Source organism: Macaca thibetana, chromosome 11 (assembly GCF_024542745.1).
Source record: "Macaca thibetana thibetana isolate TM-01 chromosome 11, ASM2454274v1, whole genome shotgun sequence".
In the NCBI taxonomy this organism is placed as follows: domain Eukaryota; kingdom Metazoa; phylum Chordata; class Mammalia; order Primates; family Cercopithecidae; genus Macaca; species Macaca thibetana.
The window spans coordinates 47340390-47362667 of NC_065588.1; the positions used below are offsets into that span (position 1 = coordinate 47340390).

General features: G+C 42.3%; 2 protein-coding genes across 2 annotated transcripts in view; both read left to right on the plus strand.

Moving 5' to 3' along the window:
• Positions 1 to 22278, plus strand: part of DAZAP2 (DAZ associated protein 2) — a 426196-nt gene that overhangs the window by 128945 nt on the left and 274973 nt on the right. The gene's annotated exons all lie outside the window — the stretch shown is intronic.
• Positions 1150 to 21720, plus strand: HIGD1C (HIG1 hypoxia inducible domain family member 1C). Its single transcript, XM_050748812.1, has 3 exons — positions 1150 to 2838; positions 9373 to 9507; positions 19097 to 21720. The coding sequence occupies exons 1-3, from the start codon at positions 2697 to 2699 to the stop codon at positions 19159 to 19161; spliced, it is 342 nt and encodes a 113-aa protein (XP_050604769.1). The 5' UTR covers positions 1150 to 2696; the 3' UTR covers positions 19162 to 21720.

The window sequence follows — 22278 nt, forward strand, 5'->3', positions numbered from 1 at the left end:
CAGTGGTGTGCTAGAGCCCACTCCTACCAACCCAGGAAAGGGACATTTCCCAACCTTGTGTTCCATGAAGACAGACCCTATTTAGAAACTGGCCATGGTGGGAATATTTACAACACAGAATGGGGCAATGGCAAATGCCACAGAACAGGGCAATATCTCCCCCTCCAGAGCCAACTGAGTTGTTAAACATTTATCAGCACCACACTGAATCAAAGTTAACCACCACCAGGGAATTCAACTTTCTGTGCCTCCTGACACTTCACACTAAGAAGAGCACAACATCATTTTTGTCATATTCTGCCCAAAATGTATGACCTCAATCTAGTGAGAAAACACGGAGGGGAGTCGGGGAACACGGGACTAGATTGAGAGGCATCCTACAAAATAACTGGCAAAACATCAAGGTTGGCTGGGCACGGTGGCTCACGCCTGTAATCCCAGCACTTTGGGAGGCCAAGGTGGGTGGATCACCTGAGATCAGGAATTTGAGACCAGCCTGACCAACATGGTGAAACCCCATCTCTACTAAAAATACAAAAAAATTAGCTGGGCGTGGTGTCGCACCTCTGTAGTCCTAGCTACTCCGGAGGCTGAGGCAGAATTGCTTGAATCCAGGAGATGGAAGTTGCAATGAGCCGAGACTGAGCCATTACACTCCAACCTGAGCAACAAGAGCGAAACTCCGTCTCAAAAAAAAAAAAAAAGAAAGAAAATCAAGGTCAAGACAGACAAAGATGATTAAGAAGGTGTTTCAGACTAAAGGAGACTAAAGAGACAGGACAGCTAAATGCAATATATGATCCTAATCGGATGCTAGATGAGAAAAAAAATTTTTTTTTGCTATTAAGGACATTATTGGGACAACTGGTGAATATGAATAAAATCTTTAGATTGAAAAACAGAATTATATCAATGTTAAATTTCTGATTTTGAACACCGTATTATGGTTATATAATAAAAGAATGCCCCAAATGCATACAAAAGTATGTGGAAGGCCTAAGTCTGCTACTGTCAGGTGGTTCGCCAAAAATATTTTTTAAAGAAAGAAACATGTTAATAAAGGAAAATGCGGGTACCAGACACACAGTTCTTTGTACTATTCTGGGGACTTTTCTGTAAGTCTGAAATTATTTAAACATGAAGTTACAAGGGAAGAGCCATGACCGCTACCTGATCCTCTGCCTTCATCTCTAGGTCCACCTGGCTGCAGTCGGAGGGAAGCAGTGAGCAAGGCGTTCTCCGAGGTCTCAAGGGGCCCCAAGGCTACGCGGTCAGAACAAAAGCGAAAGCGACGTCCACCACTGACCCACCTCAAGAGCCACAGCCCCACTCAGGTCTCACGCGCAGGCGCAGGGACTGGCCACAGGTGCAGCGACGTCACGTCTTTCCCCTGGGGGCGTGTGCAGCTCGAGGCTTTGCAGGAGGCGCACCTGCGATGGCCCCACCGCCAGGTGAGCCCAGAGGGCTCTCATCGCTTCAGCTGGAGATTCCAACTGCAGGGCGCGCACCTCCTCTGCCTAGGGCATGTTTCTGAAGGATGGCAAGAATCCTGGCCTCTGATGGCTATCTGCTCCCCTTCCCCTCCAAGCCCAGTGTTGTGACCCTGTGCCCTCTCTCCCCTCAATTTTGGGCCCAGGAGTCAGGTACTAAGACTCAGTCACAGAGAGAAGTCAGGAGCTCCTTCGTGAAGGCAGACTTTAGCAAATGCATCTTCTTCCAAAGCCTTAGTGTTTTTCTTAATGTTGGCTTCGAAAGCCTAGTTTGTGGCCCAGGCTGCTACTGGTGAGTTTCTGGCAGGGTGCTGGAAATCTTGGCCAATACCAGCCGACCACTCCGCCAGCCCCCTGGGGCGTGTTTCTGGGCTTTCCCATTATCAATTAGTTGGAAATTGCACATCATTGTGTCCTGGCCTGACAACAAACACCTGTTCTGATCTACAGCCTCTTGCTGAAGGAACACCAGGAGACAGACAGCAGGTGGTGGGGTACGCTACAGGTATTGCGCTTCTTAAGCTTTTGTTTTCTGATGAAGCCTCATTCATAGGATGAAGCCGCTGTATCTGAATTCTGGGGTGAACACAATAAGTTGCACAGGGAACAGACTCAGGTGCTGCTAAATCTGTTGTGATCATAGTTGCTTTTGCAAGTTTCTTCGTTCATCTTATGTAGACAAGCCAGGCTAGACAAGGAATCCGTTGTCTAGCATAGCAACTGGCACACAGTAGGTACTTACTTGGTAAGTATCTGAATGACTTTATAATGCCCTGCACATTCTGCAGAGTTGGAGTGATCATTCTGCCGATACCTGTAAATCTGGAAGTATTTTTGCCTATGTTGGCACTGCCATACTTCTTTAAAATGATACTTTAAAAAGAAACTGTTCTTCAAATACAGTGCTTGTGGAAGAAGTCCTGAGGTTCCCAGTGATCTCAAATGCTGAGCAGTGGAAAGGAGACTGAATAACAGAATTATGATCTGTGTTTTTACTCTGTATTCATGAAATCTGATTATCATTTCCTCTCTCTATGTATTTTTTTCTTATCCCCTTCCCCTGCAAAATGAAAAAATTCTGTAGTGAAAAGTGTGAAGGAAAGACAATTGTTTATTTCAGTTGAGCAGATAGGCTTATCAAACAAATGAAGACAAAAAAACACATAATCAAGAGTATGATGGGAGACGAAAAACAAATTATTTTTAATGATTCACGGCAACCACATTTATATCCTATTGTTACTAGAGAAGAAAATGTCTTCAGATAACCAGTGGTCAGCAGAAGAGGATGAAGGCCAATTATCCCGACTAATCAGGAAATCTAGAGACTCCCCCTTTGTCCCTGTAGGTAAGTACAAGCCTTGACTGGATGCGGAAAACTGTAGTAACACAATGATGCCTTACCCAGTGCCATTGAGGACTGAAATGTTTCTTATAATTGAATTTTTTCAGATAATTGAAGCTAACCTCCTCTAGGCATGTGTTGAACTTTCAGAATAGTTCCTAGCACATGGTAAGCCCCCAGTAAATGTTAGCTGTTATTTGAGGCATCAAATTTTATTCTATTTTATCCATTTTGTTAGAAGTCTACCTAAAAGTATTAGTTCCTAGCCAGTCAGATGGAATAGATTGAATGAATATTAACATTTCAGCCATAACTCAGGACCATCAACAGCAGCATCAGTTTATTATATTTAAAGCCTATTAGGGACTATTGAGATGCATATGTCTCTTTGTCTTGTAAGTAATCTAAACTTAAAGTTCTTACGTCTTCTGTTTATAAATTTTTCTGTTTCTTTCTTACTACTGGGCACATTAAAAACTTCTGCTTCCAGGCCGGGCGTGGTGGCTCACACCTGTAATCCCAGCACTTTGGGAGGCCGAGGTGGGAAGATTGCTTGAGCTCAGGAGGTGCAGGTTGCAGTGAGCCAAGATCACACCACTGCACTTCAGCCTAGGTGACATAGTGAGACCCTTTCTCAAAAACAGCAAATAAACAAACAAACAAAAAACCAAAAACTTCTGCATCTAATGTTTTTAATGTTCTGTGACACCAGAAGTTAGATACCGAAGCTTGAAAGAAGTGTGAGTCAATTCAGAGGAAAGCTCTGAGTAAAAGCCTGGACCTATCTGAACACTTGTGAGCATGAACTTTGGGGTGGTCATTTTGGCTGCTCAGTGGCCGTCTGTGTTGGCTTCCTGGTGTGCTCCAGATGTTGAGTTTGATGGCAAAATAAATTCTGGACTAAAGAAGTGATACTATAATTAGGCTGGGCACAGTGGCTCACGCCTGTAATCCCAGCACTTTGAGAGGCCGAGGCAGGTGAATCACTTGAGGTCAGGAATTCAAGACCAGCCTGGCCAACATGGTGAAACCCCATCTCTACTAAAAATACAAGAGATTGGCTGGGCGTTGTGGCACGCACCTGTAACCCCAGCTACTCAGGAGGCTGAGGCACCAGAATCACTTGAACCCGGGAGGCGGAGGTTGGGCTCAGAGCAAGACTCCATCTCAAAAAATAAAAAAGAGAGATACTATGATTAGATCACCTAGTGATCTGGACCCTTAGCTGTTTATCCTTTCCTCACACATATTTAGTATGTTTACATTTTCAACAAGTATTATGTGTATGTGGACTTAAAAAAAACCACAAAACCTAAGCACCAATATTATGTTTTAAAGTCTGAGTTTTCTCTTTCTTCTCCATGGATGTATACTGCAGCCATACCTGTTTCCTTGTGTTCATTTTGTCTGGAAACTATTAAAATAATTTACTTAAATCTGACATAAGTTTGCAAAAATATTAATTCCATAAAAATGTCTAAATAGGTACGTCAGATGTTCCCATTGTTACTGTGACTCTAGCAACTTCCTGTCATTATTTACATATCAAGAAAGAATCAAATTTTACTTTACAGTAATATTCTGTTTAGAAGTTTCATTTAAGACTTGTAATAGCACCCGTAAGAAATGGAAGCAAATAATTTAATAGTGATTTATCTTCCTTAGCATTTTTAACTAAAAAAAATTCAAAAACTCAATGCTACTTGAACAGATCACTCTAATGAACAGAGATTAATTAATGAACAGAGACAAAGAGACATATGCACCACTGTGCCTGTTGTACATTAAATTATTTTTCCAGAGACATTTAGGTGATTAAAGTGGAAAGATAAAAGTGTTTCCAGTTAAATTCAATTACAAACAAACTAGAGACACTATATGGAAAACAGTAAAGGTTCTGACTTTAATCTCTAAAAGAAACAAAACCAATTTAAGTAAGAACAGAACTTTCATTTGATTAAGGGAAGAGAGCCAAGTTTTTGCTAAAAAATAAATAATGATAAAATTTGGTAGGCTGGGCACGGTGGCTCATGCCTGTAATCCCAACACTTTGGTAGGCCAAGGTGGGTGGATCGCTTGAAATCAGGAGTTTGAGACCAGCCTGGCCAATGTGGTGAAACCCTGTCTCTACTAAAAATACAAAAATTAGCTGGGCGTGGTGGCGGGCGCCTGTAGTCCCAGCTCCTCAGGAGGCTGAAGCCGGAGAATCACCTGAACTCAGGAGGTGAAGGTTGCAGTGAGCCAAGATCGCGCCACTGCACTCCAGCCTGGCAACAGAGTGAGACTCTATCTTAGAAAAAAAAATTGGATATATATCATTGAATAATTTGTTTAGCTGTTGTCATTTTAACACTATCTACTATGTGTATTTCCCTGCTACAGGATGGAGGGTCCTATGCAGGTAATTTATAAAACATTTTTTATTGGTTATCTTAAGCAACTTCCATCATTATAAACACATTTGCATTGTTCAAAATCATCTTACAATCACTGTTAAGGTCTCTGCATGCATTATATCTATTTAAAGTATGTGTTGACAGATTATTTGGCTTTGCTTGTTTCACCTAACATATGTACATTTCTGTGTTTTAATACTCCCTACTCTTATTTATTTTTATAGCAATGGCAGTTTTTCTTCTGTTTGGGCCATTTGGGTTATTTGGGTTTTCCTCAAACATAGTGTAACCCTGAACATCTTTGTGCCATTTTCTTGATTTTTCTTTTGGTTACTTCCTTGGAGTATGTTCCCAGAAGTAGAATTTCCAGAGCAGGAAGCATGTTCAGTTTAATATCATTTGTTATGTATTTCCAGAGTTCTTTCCAGAAGGACTTGGCTGAACTGACAGAGTTTTCAGGGTTTTACCTGTTTCCTCATGTGTCTACCATCATCAATTTTTTTTTTTTTTTTTTTTTTTTGCTGTTTTTATGTCTGTAGCACATTAGTCATTTTTATTTCATTTATTGTGAATCAGCCTATAATGTAATGATTTACTGATTCTTATTTCCATTTATTAAATGGATCATGAAAGAAGAAATATATCCTTACCCACCCATAGACACGCATATGCCAACATAGTTATTCCAAACATGCTATCCACATAAAAATTACTTGCTTTTTTTTTTTTTTTTTTTTTTTTTTTTTTTTTTTTAAAGACACAGTTTCCCTCTGCCGCCCAGGCTGGAGTGCAATGGCGCAATCCTGGCTCACTGCAACCTCCACCTCCTGGTCTCAAGCGATTCTCGTGCTTCAGCTTCCTAAGTAGGCATGCACCACCATGCCTGGCTAATTTTTGTATTTTTAGTAGAGACAGGGTTTTACCATGTTGACCAAGCTGGTCTCAAACTCCTGACGTCAAGTGATCCACCAGTCTCAGCCTCCCAAAGTTCTGGGATTACAGGAATAAGCCACCATGCCCAGCCTGCATTTCTTTTTTTAATTGACCCTTACATTTAGATTAAAATTTGCGTTTCTATTTACTAACAACAAGCATATGGAAACTGAAACTAAAAACATAATGCCGACCAGGCGTGGTGGCACTCGCCTATAATCCCAGCACTTTGAGAGGCCAAGGTGGGCAACCACCTGAGGTCAGGAGTTCGAGACCAGCCTGGCCAACATGGCAAAACCCCGTGTCTACTAAAAATACAAAAATTATCCAGGCGTGGTGGCACACACCTGTAATCCCAGCTACTCAAGAGGCTGAGACAGGAGAATCGCTAGAACCTTGGAGGTGGGAGTTGCAGTGAGCCAAGACCACGTCACTGCACTCCAGCCTGGGCAAAAGAGTAAGACTCTGTTTCAAGAAAAAAAAAAAATGGAGAGACCACTGTGTTCATGAATTGGAGGGGTGTGTGTGTATGTGTGTGTGTGTGTAGTAGAGGCAGGGTTTTACCATTTTGGCCAGGCTGGTCCCGAACTCCTGACCTCAAGTGATTCTCCTGCCTTGCCCTACCAAAGTGCTGGCATTACAGGCATAAGCTACCGCGCCTGACCCTGTGTTCATGAGTTGGAAAGCACAGTATATTATTAAAGACGTCAATTCTCCCCAAGTTTATCTATAGGCTTAATGTAGTTCCTGTCAAAACCCCAGCAAGGTTTTGGTAGACATAGACAAACTTATTCTAAATCTTATATGGAAAGGCACAAGTCCTAGAAAAGCTAAAATAATCCTTTTTAAAAAAAGACAAAGTGGAAAGAATCAGTCTGGCTGATACTAAGGCTGACTATATCGCTACAGTAATCAACACAGTGTGGTACTGATGGAAGGTCAGATGTATAGATCAATGGGAAAGAACAGAGAACCCAAAAAAATAGGCCGGGCACAGTGGCTTATGCCTGTAATCCCAGCACTGCAGGAGGCTGTGGTGGGCGGATCACTTGGGGCCAGGAGTTCAAGGCCAGCCTGACCAACATAGCGAGACATCATCTCTACTGAAAATACAAAAGTTGTCCAGGTGTGGTGGTGCACGCCTGTAATCCCAGCTACTAGGGAGGCTGAGGCACGAGAATCACTAGAACCCAGGAGGCAGAAGTTGCAGTGAGCTGAGATCGCATCACTGCACTCCAGCCTAGGTGACAGAGCAAGACTCTGTCTCAAAAGAAAAACAAACAAAAAAAAGACACACACTTTTACTGTACAAATGTTTTCTCACTGTGTATTTTGTCCTTGTCATATTCTATTACCTCTACCATATCCTCTTTTTTCTTTCTTTTCTTGAGACAGAGTTTTGCTCTTGTTGTGCAGGCTAGACTGCAATGGTGCAATCTCGGCTCACCACAACCTCCACCTCCCAGGTTCAAGCGATTCTCCTGCCTCAGCCTCCTGAGTAGCTGGGATTACAGGCGTGCGCCACCACGCCTGGCTAATTTTGTATTTTTCGTAGAGACAGGGTTTCTCCACGTTGGTCAGGCTGGTCTCCAACTCCTGACCTCAGGTGATCCGCCTGTCTCAGCCTCCCAAAGTGCTGGGATTACAGGCGTGAGCCACTGTGCCTGGCCCCATATCCTCTTATAGATGTTATAAATACACCATTCTATTTTCTTCAGTTTTTGTTGTTGTATTTTTATTTTGTTTTGCATTTAACTCTTACTTATCCAAAAATTGTTTTCAGGGTCTAGTGAGAAATACAAATCCAAGTTAGTTCTTCTCTATACCAATAAGTTGTACTTATGGCATTTATTAAATTATTCCAGTATCCGGGTTTTTTGTTATTGTTGCTTTGGTTTTTATTTTGAAATGAAGTCTTGCTCTGTCACTCAGGATGGAGTACAGTGGTGCAATCTCAGTTCACTGCAACCTCCGCCTCCCGGGTTCAAGTGATTCCCCTGCCTCAGCCTCCCAAGTAGCTGGGATTACAGGCACGCACCATCATGCCTCACTAATTTTTTGTATTTTTAGTAGAGATAGGGTTTCACCGTGTTGGCCAGGCTGGTCTTGAACTCCTGACCTCAAGTGGTCCACCTGCCTCAACCTCCCAAAGTGCTGGGATTACAGGCGTGAGCCACCATACCTGGCCCAGTATCTATTATCTGGCTATTTTTGTTTTGTCATGCATTAAGTTCTCAGTGTTTTAAATCTTTTTCTAGAATCTTTCCTATTTAGTTGATGAGTTCTTTGTTTCAGCACCAGTTACATAGAATCTTAGTTGTCACAGCAGTATATTCACCCCTTGACATTTGTAGGAAATACAGAAATATTTGTATGGGCTTCTGAACTTTTCTAGAATCACAGTTCTTGCCAGAGTTATGCTTCTCGCGCATATATTCATACCTTTTCATCTCTCACTAAAGTTTATGGTTTCACTTTATATAGAAGAACAAATTTTTTCTCACTCTACTGAGTTTACTCCTTATTTGGTTACAGGAAGAGACGAGTCAAGCCAAACACTCAAAAGCTGTGGGCACTGAGATGTTGGGTTAGTTCACTTACTGGCTAAGTGACTTGCCACAGATAATAACATTGTAGCATGCACAGTTTGAAATCATTCCTCAGGAAATTACAACTGACTAGACAAGTTATTACACTGTATGGTTCTAATTTTCCTGGGAAGAGTCAAAACTGCAAATATTGGACCCAAGAATATTAAGGGCTCATTTTACAGTCTGGTAGATCAAATCCAGCTTGGTTCTTTGAAAAATATTCTTTGCTGAGGTCTTTCCTGCTTATCTTCCAGGTTCTTATCCTGTAGACATTCTTTCATTTAACTCTCTAAGCACTTGAAAATTCTTGCCTGCCGTGTACTTAACCCATACATTTTTTTTTTTCTAGAGACAGGGTCTCACTCTGTCACCCAGGCTGGAGTGCGGTGGTGCAATCATAGCTCACTGACGCCTTGAACTCCTGGGCTCAAGGGATCCTCCTGCCTCAGTCTCCTGAGTAGCTGGGACTACAGATGTGTATCATCATGTGTGGCTGATTTTTTATTTTTTGTATAGATGGGGTCTTGCTATGTTGCCCAGGCTGTTTTCAAACTCCTGGTCTCACACAATGCTCCTGCCCCAGCCTTCCAAATAACCCATACTTTTAAAATCCACAGGTATAGCAGGCTTTGTGTCTGTGGTGTCCTATGGTCTTTACAAGTTAAAGTACAGAAGAGATCAGAAAGTGTCAATTCATCTTATTCACATGAGAGTTGCTGCCCAAGGATTTGTTGTCGGAGCTGTGACTCTAGGTAACCTGCTTAATTTGTATCTGATGTTCAGCTGTCTTTGAGAGTACATTTATTTTATTCATTCACAGTAGAAGATGAATATTGGGTCACAATGATATGATGAGAGAGGGGTAGGAAAGATTCATCTTCCCTCAGCTGAGGTTGTGGCCCAGTTGTGCGCTTAATTTTGTATGATTGCAGCTGACAAAAACTGACAAAACTCATGGTAAACAACTAGGGCAATGGGCTGTTCTTCTCTTTAGTGAAGGGAGTGGTGAATAGTTCCTATCCTATAACTCAAGAGCAGCAGTTACAGATAGATCACAGCCTATATTGTGGCCATGAGCCCCATCTCATGGCTAAGAGCAGCGATCATATTTCCCAGCCTATCTGAACAGCAAATGTAGTTATTAGATTAACTAGGAAGAAGACATTTTTAGAGCCCACAAATCTCAACTGCCTTCTTCTTTCCTTCCAAGTTTCAGCAATAGGCAAATCTATTTTTATTAGTCCATAAATTAAGCAAGACCTACCAGTCAAATCCAAAGAAAAGGTATAAAATTGTCTTCATTCATTCAGGTTATACCCACAGCTAAATCAGATAGTTCTAACAAGAAGTCCATTTTAGGACCTAAAGTAATCTAAATTTGTTTATTCTACATTAATGAGAACAGGTCACAATATTCTTAGGTGCCCTTCATGCTGTGCAGAGTAGAGTCATCCTGCCTAGGTTGGAGATGATAGAATGATGGGCATGGGGCTTGCAAGGAAAGTTATATGGTAATAATCTTATTACTGTGAGCCGTAATGTGCTCCAAATACAGGAAGCCTTACTGCAAAGTTACAGTCCTCCTTTTCATCATTCAGCAAACATTTATTGAATGCCTGCTATGTGCCAGACACCGTTTAGAAATATGACTCAGTCCCTACCCTTAAACAGTTTAGTCTCCTTAGAAAGACAGACCAAGAAAGAAAGAAGACAATATAAAGTTATAGATGCCATAACAGAAATAGCACAGGCTGGCCAGGTGTGGTGGCTCACACCCGTGATCCCACCACTTTGGGAGGCCGAGGCGGGTGGATCACCTGAGGTAAGGAGTTTGATACCAGCCTGGCCGACATGGCGAAACCCCGTCTCTACTAAAAAAAAAATACACACACACACACAAATAGCTGGGTGTGGTGGCACATGCCTGCAATCCCAGCTACTTGGGAGGCTGAGGCAGGAGAATCGCCTGAATCTGGGAGACGGAGTTTGCAGTGAGCTGAGATCATGCCATTGCACTCCAGCCTGGGCAACGAGAGTGAAACTCCATCTAAAAAAAAGCCAGGCGCGGTGGCTTATGTCTGTAATCCCAACACTTTGGAAGGCCAAGGCAGGAAGATCACTTGAGGTCAGGAGTTCGAGACCAGCCTGGCCAACATGGTGAAATCCCATCTTTACTAAAAATACAAAAATTAGCCAGGTGTGATGGTGGGCGCCTGTAGTTGCAGCTACTTGGGAGGCTGAGGCAGGAGAATCACTTGAACCCGGGAGGCAGAGGTTGCAGTGAGTCGAGATCATGCCACTGCATTCCAGCCTGGGTGTCAGAGCAAGACTTCGTCTCAAAAAAAGAAAAAAAAAAAAAAAAGGACAGGTTGCTATGGAAGCACAAACACAAGGGAGTGGTATTTAACTAGGGCTGGGAGGCCAGAGGAGGCTTCTCTAAGGATGTAAACCATGTACTGAACCAAGAATAAGGAGGAATTAACTAAGCAGAGAAGGACCTCAGGATTCTAGGCAGAGGAAAAAAAAAAAAGGCATAGAGGCCGGGCGCGGTGGCTCATGTCTGTAATCCCAGCACTTTGGGAAGCCGAGACGGGCGGATCACGAGGTCAGGAGATCGAGACCATCCTGGTGAAACACGGTGAAACCCCATCTCTACTAAAAAATACAGGAAAAAAAAAAAAAAAAAAAAAACTAGCCGGGCGTGGTGGCGGGCGCCTGTAGTCCCAGCTACTCGGGAGGCTGAGGCAGGAGAAAGGTGTAAACCCGGGAGGCAGAGCTTGCAGTAAGATGAGATCCGGCCACTGCAGTCCAGCCTGGGCGACAGAGCAAGACTCCATCTCAAAAAACAAAACAAAACAAAACAAAAAAGGCACAGAAGCATGGCGTGTAAGTGGAACTCTACAGAGCTTGGTAGGCAAATCAGTGTTTGATGAGAAAAGCAAAACTACTAGTAGTAATGTTTAATGAGGGATTTATTACAGGTTTTTGAACTTATATAATTATGAGGCTCTTGCTTATGAATCTGGAGCTTGGGCCTGAAGTCAGCAGGGAAAGGAATTAGAAAAGAAAGGAAAGTAGGTCAGGCGCAGTGGCTCACACCTGTAATCCCAGCACTTTGGGAGGCTGATGCAGGTGGATCACAGATCAGGAGTTCAAGACCAGCCTGGCCAACATGGTGAAATCCCATCTCTACTTAAAATACAAAAATAAGCCAGGAGTAGTGGTGTATGCCTGTAATCCCAGCTACTTAGGAGGTTGAAGCAGGAGAACTGCTTGAACCTGGTAAGTGGAGGCTGCAGTGAACCAAGACCGCGCTACTGCACTCCAGCCTTGGTGAAAGGGCAAGCCTCCATCTCAAAAAAAAAAAAAAAAAAACAGAAAAGAAAAGAAAGTAGAAGCAAGGAAAATCCAGAACCTGCAAAGATGAGCTAGAACAATACACAGGACAGACTGGAATCCTTGTGGGTTTTCAGCCATCTCCAAGCCTCCACATTCACTGATGGAGATGAAATATAGAAAACATTCTGGAGCTGGCAAAGGGGTCAGGGAAGGTGCAGGAGAAAATTCAGCAGGAGCCTTGGTGGCTGTGCTCGTGATTGCTGACCCCTGCCAATAAAGTGAGCCAGCACATGAGCAAAACTGTACTGCAACAGTGTCTTCCAGACACAAGAAGAATTTGACTGCTGCATCATTTCCACCTTCTAAATCTCATGCAGGATGTCTCTTTTGCACTAACCCTGGTAATAAAAGGAAAGGAATTCTGGAAAATGCAGTTACAGGCTACTTCAGTTGACATGATACAAGCCTACCACTGTCCAGCCCTTGTCAACTTGACATCCATATATACCTCTTTTAATTACCCTTAACTTCCAAATAAAGACAGTGGCAAAATCAGCCACCCCCTGTGTATCCAAAAGCATGCTAGTTCTCTCCCAAAAGAGGATACAGAATCCCTTCACACATCTTTGGATGATGCTGATTCCTCTTTGAGCTGAATCACATTCTCCTTTGATATCCTGTGACTTAAATCCTGAGATATAAGGTTGAATCCTATTAACACTTCTTATGTTAGATGATAGGTAAACAGAAGTGGGGAATAGAAAAAAAACTTGGCTAATCTATACACAAATGCATCCATATCAAAATAAGGAAGAAACACTCCTAAATATCACAGTCTGTTTCTGCAGCTGGTCAGATGGTCATAGCTAGTATTATATCTATATTCATCCACTACACATTTCATATCCCTTTTGCTTTCAGCAAGTACCTTGGCTACTCATGGTTATTTGACTGGTGGGGTGACCCAAACCTTCATTCCTTCATGCCTAACCTGGATTATTAGGCATCCTGCCTGTGTTGGATTTAGTTTTCCATTGTCTTCCATCACAGGACATGGGAGTACCAAGAAGTGCCCTAAAAGATATAATGCATTCCAATTTCCCCTTGATATTCAGGTCAAATTAATATAATGAACTAAAGTGATGTCCTGTATGATGAAGAAATGATCAAGGACCCTGCAGACTAGATTATGACATAGGGCTGGAGAGTTCACAGAGCCCTGAGATTAGGCAGTGAAAGCATACTGTGGACCCTGCCAGGTGAAAGCAAATGCTTCTGATTATCTTTACTAAAAGACATACAGAAAAAAGCACTCAACCAGATTAACAGCTGCATATCAAAAGAAGATGTTATGTTGATTTGCTCCAGCAACAAAACCACATCTGGATAAGCAGAGTGACCACCTGATTAAGTTTATAGGAATAGTATCATTCTCCAAGATCCATCTGTCTTCTGCCAAATAGGCAAACTAAATGGGGATGTTTTAGGAATCACCACTCTGGTATCATTTTTCCAAACCTTTTTGTAGAGACAGGGTCTCACTATGTTGCCCAAGCTCAAACTCCTGACCTCAAGCAATCCTCCTGCCTTGGCCTCCCAAAGTGTTGGAATTACAGGCGTGATCCATTGCACATAGCCACTCTAGCATCTTTGAAGTCCTTGATGATGGCACTAATCTCTACAGTCCCTCTAGGAATAGAGTAATGCTTTTGTTTTACGTTTGTGGTTTTTTTTGTTTTTGTTTTTTGAGACAGGGTCTTGCTCTGTTACCCAAGTTGGAGTATAATGGCATGATCATGGCTCACTACAGCCCCAAACTCCTGGGTTCAAGCAATCCATCCACCTCAGTCTCTTGAGTAGCTGGGACTACATGTGTGCACCACCATGCCTGGCTAATTTTTAATTTTTTTTTTGTAGAAATGAAGTCTTGCTACATTGCCCAGGGTGGTCTTCACCTCATGGGCTCAAGTGATCCTCCCACTTCAGCCTCCCAAAGTGCTGGGATTACAGATGTCAGCCACCGTGCCCAGCCACTGGTTTACTATTTTTCCTTCCACTTGGCTTTTCCTACTATAACAGCCCTTACTTTGCAGGTCAGGGGACCAGTGTAAGAATTCTGACAGTTGATGAGTATGTCTATTCCAATTACACATTTCAGAACTGAGGAATAACAGATAGTGGGTTCAGAGACCCACCAGGCTTGACTATGAAGAAGACCCACAGCAAAACTCCATTAACCACCTGACCTCCGTAAACCCCTACTTTGACTGGTAGGCCATGCTAATTCTACCAAAGTAGAGATTAGTGTCAATTCAGAACTAGGATTCAAAAATCCCCCATAAATGTGATTATTTTCCCTTCGTTGGTGAACAGGTGCCCTGGTAAATGAGCACAGGTCCCCTTTGGGGAAGGATAGAAGGAAGACTTATAGTATATATATTTTTGTCTGTTGAACTGGGTCTTTCCTTAAGGGGATCTGGCTCCCTCTTCATCCAAGGGATTTCTGGGCCTGTGAAAATGTCTCAATTCTAGGAACTGAGTCAATTCCTTGGCTCTTTATTGTGGTGACTTGAGTTAGACTTTTATTCACCAAACCTAGAGCTTTTCTGCTTCTGCCCATAACTTTCAGTTCTAGGAATACTATAATCAGTTAGCCAATGCCAAAGATCTCTGTGGCTTACTTACACTATTCTGATTATACTTAGGGTTTGCTGCCCATCACAACAATCATGCTTTCCTTGTCTTTGTCAATCAAATGCTACCACTTGACACCCATAGCCTCAGGATCCCATCATCCCCATTGAATTTAGGGAGCCCAGCAGTTCGCACTGTCATTTCTGGCATACAGAGAACAGTCACCACAGGACTCTTGCCAGCGCTACCCTGACAAATGTATTTCTCACAACCTTAGTTTAAGGTGTGGGGAAGCAGGATAAATTCACCCTAACATACCTACCTCTGTGGCAGTTTCTGAACCTCAGCACTACTGACATTTTGGGCTGGATTATTCTTGTTGTGGAGGATCGTCCCATGCATTGCAAGATGCTTAGCAGCATCTCTAGTCTCCACCCATGAGAGGCCAGTAGAATTTCCTCTCACCTCCACACCCTCAGTTGTGACAACCAAAAATATCTCCAGACACTACCAGATTTCCCAGGGGAACAAAACTGCCCCTGGTTGAGAACCATTACTCTACCAAGGAAGTTCTGGCATTTCAATTTCATTTAGTGGAGATTACCTTTTGGTCCAAGTTTCGGTCATTCTCAGACAGGATAGAAGGACTGCTTCTATTGGCAAAGGAGTCTCACTAAAATGTTAAGTGTTCAAAGACCCATTTCATTGACATCTGCCACATCTTCCCAATTTTCAGTGTCCCACTACTTCTAAAGCAATGGTTTAACTTTAACAGAAGTGACTCTGTGAGGTTGGGGATTGAATTTGTACTGTGATGAGCCACTCACAGGATTCGGGAGGCCGAGGTGAGTAGATCACTTGAGGTCAGGAGTTCGAGACCAGCCTGGCCAACATGGTGAAATCCCATCTCTGCTTAAAATCCAAAAATTAGCCGGGCATGGTGGCGCGTGCCTGTAATCCCAGCTACTTGGGAGGCTGAGGCAGAATCACTTGAAACCGGGAGGCAGAGGTTGCAGTGAGCCGAGATCGCACCACTGCACTTCAGCTTGGGTGACAGAGAGAGACTCAGTCTCCAAAAAAAAAAGAGAAATAGGGTCTTGCTTTGTCACCCAGGGTGAAGTGCAGTGGTGCGATCACGGCTCACTGCAGCCTCAAACTCCTGGGCTCAAGAGATCCTCCTGCCTGCCTCAGTCCCACATAGCTGGGACTACAGGTAAGCATTATCATGTCTGGCTAATTTTTAAATTTTTTGTAGAGGTGGGGTCTCCCTATGTTGCCCAGGCAAGTCTCAAATTCCTGGGCTCAAATGGTCCACCTGCCTTTATTTTTTGTAGAAATGAGGGTCTCACTTCATTGCCCAAGCTGGTCTTGAACTCCTGACCTCAAGCAATACTTCCACCTCAGCCTCCCAAAGTGCTGAGATGACAGGCATAAGCCACTACGCCTGACCTAATGGGTGATAATTTAAGAAACTATTTTGCTACTACATGCCATGGACTGTTAGCATCCTCTTTATAACTGAAAACATGGTCATTAATGCCTTTAAATCTAAACAGATCAGAGAACCAATTCCAGATAACCCAGAACCACTTCAGAGAAGCTATCATCCTGGTTCTGTTCCTCTGGAAGCACTTATAATTCCAAACTGTATCAGTCAAGATTCAGACAAGCAAAACTACCAGTAGTGATACAGAAAAAGCAATTTAGGCTGGGCGTGATGGCTCACACCTGTAATCTCAGCATTCTGGGAGTCCAAGGCAGGAGAATCACTTGAGCCCGGGAGTTTGAGACCAGTCTGGGCAACATGGCAAATACTCTGTCTCTACAAAAAATTAAAAAGTTAGCCAGGCAAGTTGCATGCACCTGTGGTCCCAGCTACTCGGAAGGCTAAGACGAGAGGATGGCTTGAGCCCAGGAGGTCAAGGCTGCAGTGAGCCTTGCTCGCACCACTGCACTCCAGCCTTGGCCACAGAGCGAGGCATCGTCCAAATAATAATAGTAATCATAAAAGAAGGAGGAGGAGGAGGAGGAAGAACGGGAGGAGGAGGAGAATGAGCAGGAGAATGGAGGAGGAGAATAACGGATTTATTAGAGAGATACGACCTTAAAACATTTTTGGAGTTGGCTAAACAGTTTATGTGAAGCTGTTGCTTATGTTTCTAATACTGGGGACTGAAGTCAGTAAGGCAACAGTTGGGAAGGAAAGATAAACTGGAATCTGCAAGGATGAGCTAGAACCCAAAAAGACAGAAGAGAACTTGAGTCAGACTCACTGCCTCCCAGCTTACCGTAATCTCCACTCCAGTTCCACCAATTCTCTTTTTTTGGGGGGGAAGACAGGGTCTTGCTCTGTCATCTGGGCTGGACTGCAGTGGCGTGATCACAGTTCACTGCAACCTCAAACTCGTGGGCTCAATTGATACTCCCACCTCAGCTTCCCTAGTAGCTGGGACTACAGGCATGCACCACCATGCCCAGCTAATTTGTTTGTTTTGAGATGGAGTCTCACTCTGTCCGCCCAGGCTGGAGTGCAATGACGTAATCTCAGCTCACTGCAACATCCACCTCCCAGGTTCAAGCGATTCTCCTCACTCAGCCTCCTGAGTAGCTGGGATTACAGGCGCCCACGACTACACCTGTCTAATTTTTGTATTTTTAGTAGAGATGGGGTTTCACCATGTTGGCCAGGCTGGTCTCAAACTCCTGACCTCAAGTGATCCACCCGCCTTGGCCTCCCAAAGTGCTGGGATTACAGGCATGAATGAGCCAGCCACTGTGCCCCGCCCTAATTTTTTAATTTTTTTGTAGAGATGGGTCTCGCTATTTTGACGAGGCTGGTCTCTAACTCCTGACCTCAAGTGATCCTCCTCCCTTGGCCTTCCAAAGTGGTGGGATTACAGGAATGAGCCCCCACCACCCACCTGCGTTTATATTGTTTATAAATAAATGCACAGTTTGGCTGGGCATGGTGGCTCATGCCTATTAATCCTAGCAATTTGGGAGGCCGAGGTGGGTGGATCACCTGAGGTCAGGAGTTCAAGACCAGCCAGGCCAACATGGTGAAACCCCATCTCTACCAAAAATACAAAATTAGCTGGGTGTGGTGGCGTGCGCCTATAATCCCAGCTACTAGGGAGGCTGAGACAGGAGAATTGCTTGAATCTGGGAGGCAGAGGCTGCAGTGAGCCAAGATCGCCCCACTGCACTCCAGCCTGGGCGAGACAGAGAGACTCTATCTCAAAAACATAAAATAAGTAAATAAATACATATTTTGAGAGGCATGTTCAACATATTTACTTAGGTAAATTTGGAAAGTTTAGAGACCACCTACCTGTGCAATGTAGAAATCTCATACGTGAGGCCAGGCACAGTGGCTCACACCTGTAATGCCAGCACTTTGGGAGGCCAAGGCAGGCAGACCACCTGAGATCAGGAGTTCAAGACTGGCCTGGCCAACATGGCAAAACCCTGTCTCTACTCAAAATACAAAAATTAGCTGGGCATGGTGGTGGGTGCCTGTAATCCCAGCTACTCGGGAGGCTGAGGCAGGAGAATCGCTTGAACCTGGGAAGCAGAGGTTGCAGTGAGCTAAGATCATGCCATTGTACCACTCCAGCCTGGGTGACAAGAGCAAGACTCCATCTCAAAACAAAAAAACCCAAAATGTCATACGTACAATAATGAATATATGGGTTTCACACTCAGAAGAGGGATCTAATTTCAAGATCTGATGCCTTCATAACTGAGATGGGTATAGGCTGCTGGTGGTGGTATGTGAGTTGTAGTTTAAATCTGTAACTCCCTAACTTGCTTTTGGGTGTGCACATTTGCTGACATCCTTGGAACTCACTAAAGCAGCTCCTCTCTTTCTTACCCTATTCCTCCTGGCTACTTCCCCCTTTCTGCATGCCCCAGGACTCTGTGGAAGCCATACATACCATCTGTCTAAACTCACAGGCAATTCACCCACTAGATCATAAATCCCTAGAAGCAGGAAGTCGATCCATTCACCATTTGTTTTCCTCGGGATACTGAGTACAAGTAGAGACTGAATAAATGTTTGCTAATTGAGATGACTACTATTTTTATCTTAACATCTGGTCAAATTTTCCCACTTTCCTAACATTTCACCAATATTTTGGTGGCACAATAACATCATAAATTTAAGTTGATATTGATTTTAAAGGGCTCCTAGAGTTTTTTTTCTAGAGTTACTTGTATGATCCAAACCAAAAACTCATAGGAAGGAGGGCCTTTGTTTGTTTCTGTTTAAATTGTGGGCTAGTTTCATAAAAATACAACAAGTGGAAGAAATTCAGTGTTTGTTTCCCATGGATACTCAATTGATATACATCCTTCTTTTTCTAGGTGTTCTCTATTCTATGTATAAGGATCACATTAGACCTCGATTCTTCAGTGAGTCCAAAAAATGAAGCTACGTGCTGGAAGCAAGGAAGACAAGAAGCTTCTGAAAACTATTTATTATGAAGAGTAAATTTTCAATATGTAGCCAATTTTACTACAGAAGTGTTACAGAATGCTCATAGCCTTTGTATTTCAAGTCTCAATGTTTTAAGAAGTTGATTTCCAGATCAACAATCATAAACAGTCAACTCAGATATCCTGTGTTGATGTCTTTCAGAACCTAGGGCATGATTTTCTGACTTAATTTTTTAAAATTTTGTAGTTAGTGGCAGAACATAATCTGCCACTAATCTGTCAAACTAATGATAATCTGCCAAACCAATCTAAAAAATTAATAGTTATACAATGGTTACAGAAGACTTCTCTTTTCTTTTTTTTTTTTTGAGATGGAGTCTTACTCTATTGCCCAGGCTGGAGTGCAGTGGTGTAATCTCAACCTCCGCCTCTCAGGTTCAAGTGATTCTCCTGACTCAGCCTCCCGAGTAGCTGGGATTACAGGCGCCCGCCACCACACCCGGCTAATTTTTGTATTTTTAGTAGAGATGGGGTTTCACCATGTTGGCCAGGCTGGTCTCAAACTCCTGACCTCAGGTGATTCGCCCGCCTCGGCCTCCCAAAGTGCTGGGATTACAGATGTGAGCCACTGCGCCCAGCCACAGACTTTTCTATATCCATGTTAAATGTGACACCCTATTCATGACTTAATTCTCCCCAAATAGGGCAAAGTAATTACGGTTTCATAAACTCCTTTTTAGAATGGGTAATAATTACATCAGAGGAGAATGGTCATGTTGTTACATAAAGTTGGTTCACCATTTTACATCTCATACAGAAACTTGACCATTTTACCACAAACACGTTTAACATTTAAATATTTTTTATTCATTTTTAGACTTTAACGTATTTCTAAGAATACAAAGGTAAACTGCAAACAAATTTCTTTTTCCTGAGATGGCAAAAAGGATTTAGTCCAGAAGCGCTATTGCTAATGTGGTATGACACTGTAGAAAACACAAGAAACCAAAGCAGATGTTAAAGGTTAAGTATACCTGTGGCCTTTGAACTCCTCTCTAACTGCCCTCAGGGTCTAAAAAATTAACTAGGCTTTGCTGAAGACATAACTGCCTTGACTTAACCTTAATCCCAAAGACTTCAAGCCTAGGAGATAAAAAAAAAAGTCACTGAAATAAAATCAAGAATATATGCAAGGTAAGATGATTTCTGGTGGGTACTTCCTTTTCCTCAGTGTTTCCTGTAATGGAGGTTTACGCTGACAAGAAGGTGAAGTCCAGTATTTGGGGACAAGAAAGATGTAAGAATATATGAAAATATGTCTGCACTCTGGATATTAACCTACTGTTCTGTGTATTATATACATTTTTCTCCATTGGCACAGATAATTATTTTAAAAGTTGTCAACTGTATCCATCATGAAGCTCTTCTAGTGCTACCAACAAGTACATATATTTTGGTCAACACTGTCCTCTTTGGAAAATAGGCAAGGAAAGAATCCAACTGCTTTATTCCATTAAAGTAAATATTCCAGCAGCTGGATCTAATATGTTCCATTAAGGTCAGGAAAACTGAGGACAGCTGGCATAGAAATAACTCATCCTTTCATGTTGGTTGTGCAATGAAAAGTATTTTCTAACCAGGCTACTAGAAATATTCTACCTTCTCAATATGTACTTAGCACTAAAAATAGATTAAGAGTTTAATTAGAAACTAGCTTTTCTTACAAAACCCAATAGGTTCCACAATTTTGTAATCTTACTCTGAGAGAGCTAAAGTAATATATTTGTTGCTTGAAAAAAAGCAAAGTATTCATTTGTTAAGAGTAGCTATGCATGAGAACCTACAAACTGTGTTTAAATTAAAATATAAAATCACATTTGGAGAAAAGTTAGGAAGCATGCAGGATGTGAATTCACCCACTTCAGCTTGGGTAAAGTGGGAGGGTCACTGCATGAAGACCCTATAAACAGATAACATAACAATACTTGAATTTGCAAAAGACTTCCTGGGCAGAGTTTTAGTGGCCTCATGTTGTAATGTCTGAAATTGAGAAGGCTGTTTATATCAGCTACTAAAACCCCTGCCTCTCTTACTAATGAAACTACTTCATATGCCTGGATACACTCTACCTGCCTTTTATATTAGGCTGGCACACAGTTATGTAGCAGCGACTGCTCAGTAACAATTACTTAATTGTACTTTTTCTGACATTCTGTGTATACATTGTCAGAACATCCTTTTACAGATTGACTCCATAGTGTTGAATGGCAGGAATTAAGTGAATGCACTCAGGTTATTCTTAAGATTGAATATATTAATATCTGCATAAGTACACTTATAGTAATCCAGATTTATTTACCACAAATTGGAGAGTGAGTAAATATTTTTAACTTAGAAAAAAGCTTACCCAAGATTCACTCTTAGTTATCAACCTCCTCTACTGGCTTTGACATGATTCAGTTTGCTATGACATTTTCTGATTACAGGAGTTGTGTGACCTGAAGGGTACACTTGTAAACCTGTATTCTCTGTTCCTAGTAACATACAGTTAAGGACTGGAAAAGAGCTATAGAAATTCCATAAGTACTTAACCAACCACCTCACCTTTCTATGAGTTTCACAACAGGATGTTTTTATTTTTTACCTTACTTTCCCCAACACTCTCTGGTAATGAAATGACTGAGAAACAAAACCGCCCAGAGAGGTGGGGGAAATCCAACAAACTGGTTCATCTAGAGTTGTTGTCCTGTATAAAGAAACCAAAACACTAAAACTTATTTTAAGAGTCTCTTTTTCAAGTAAAAGCATATAATTGATGTTAATTCAGTCTCAATTTTAAGATCAGAAGGACTATAACCTGAGTTGCAGGGTTGGCTGCTCTTATTATCTGAAGTTTTAAGAGGCCCTGAAGTAGAAATGAGGAAATTTTAAAGTGTCATTTTAGAAATACCCCTGCCTCTTTAAGGGCCAAACAATTATAAACGAAGATAGGCAATGTCTGGATTTTTAAAAAAGTTTTATTGAAATGTAGTAAGTTCTAAAATACGGCAGAGAGGTCATATATTTAATGCTGAAAGGGGAAAGTGATGCTCAAAGTCACACAAAGGCTG

Coding starts and splice junctions, on each gene's coding strand:
- HIGD1C (XM_050748812.1), top strand. CDS start 2,697: ATGATTCACGGCAACCACATTTATATCCTATTGTTACTAGAGAAGAAA. Junction 2,839..9,372: donor CTCCCCCTTTGTCCCTGTAG/GTAAGTACAAGC, acceptor TAAAATCCACAG/GTATAGCAGGCTTTGTGTCT. Junction 9,508..19,096: donor TGTCGGAGCTGTGACTCTAG/GTAACCTGCTTA, acceptor TTCTTTTTCTAG/GTGTTCTCTATTCTATGTAT.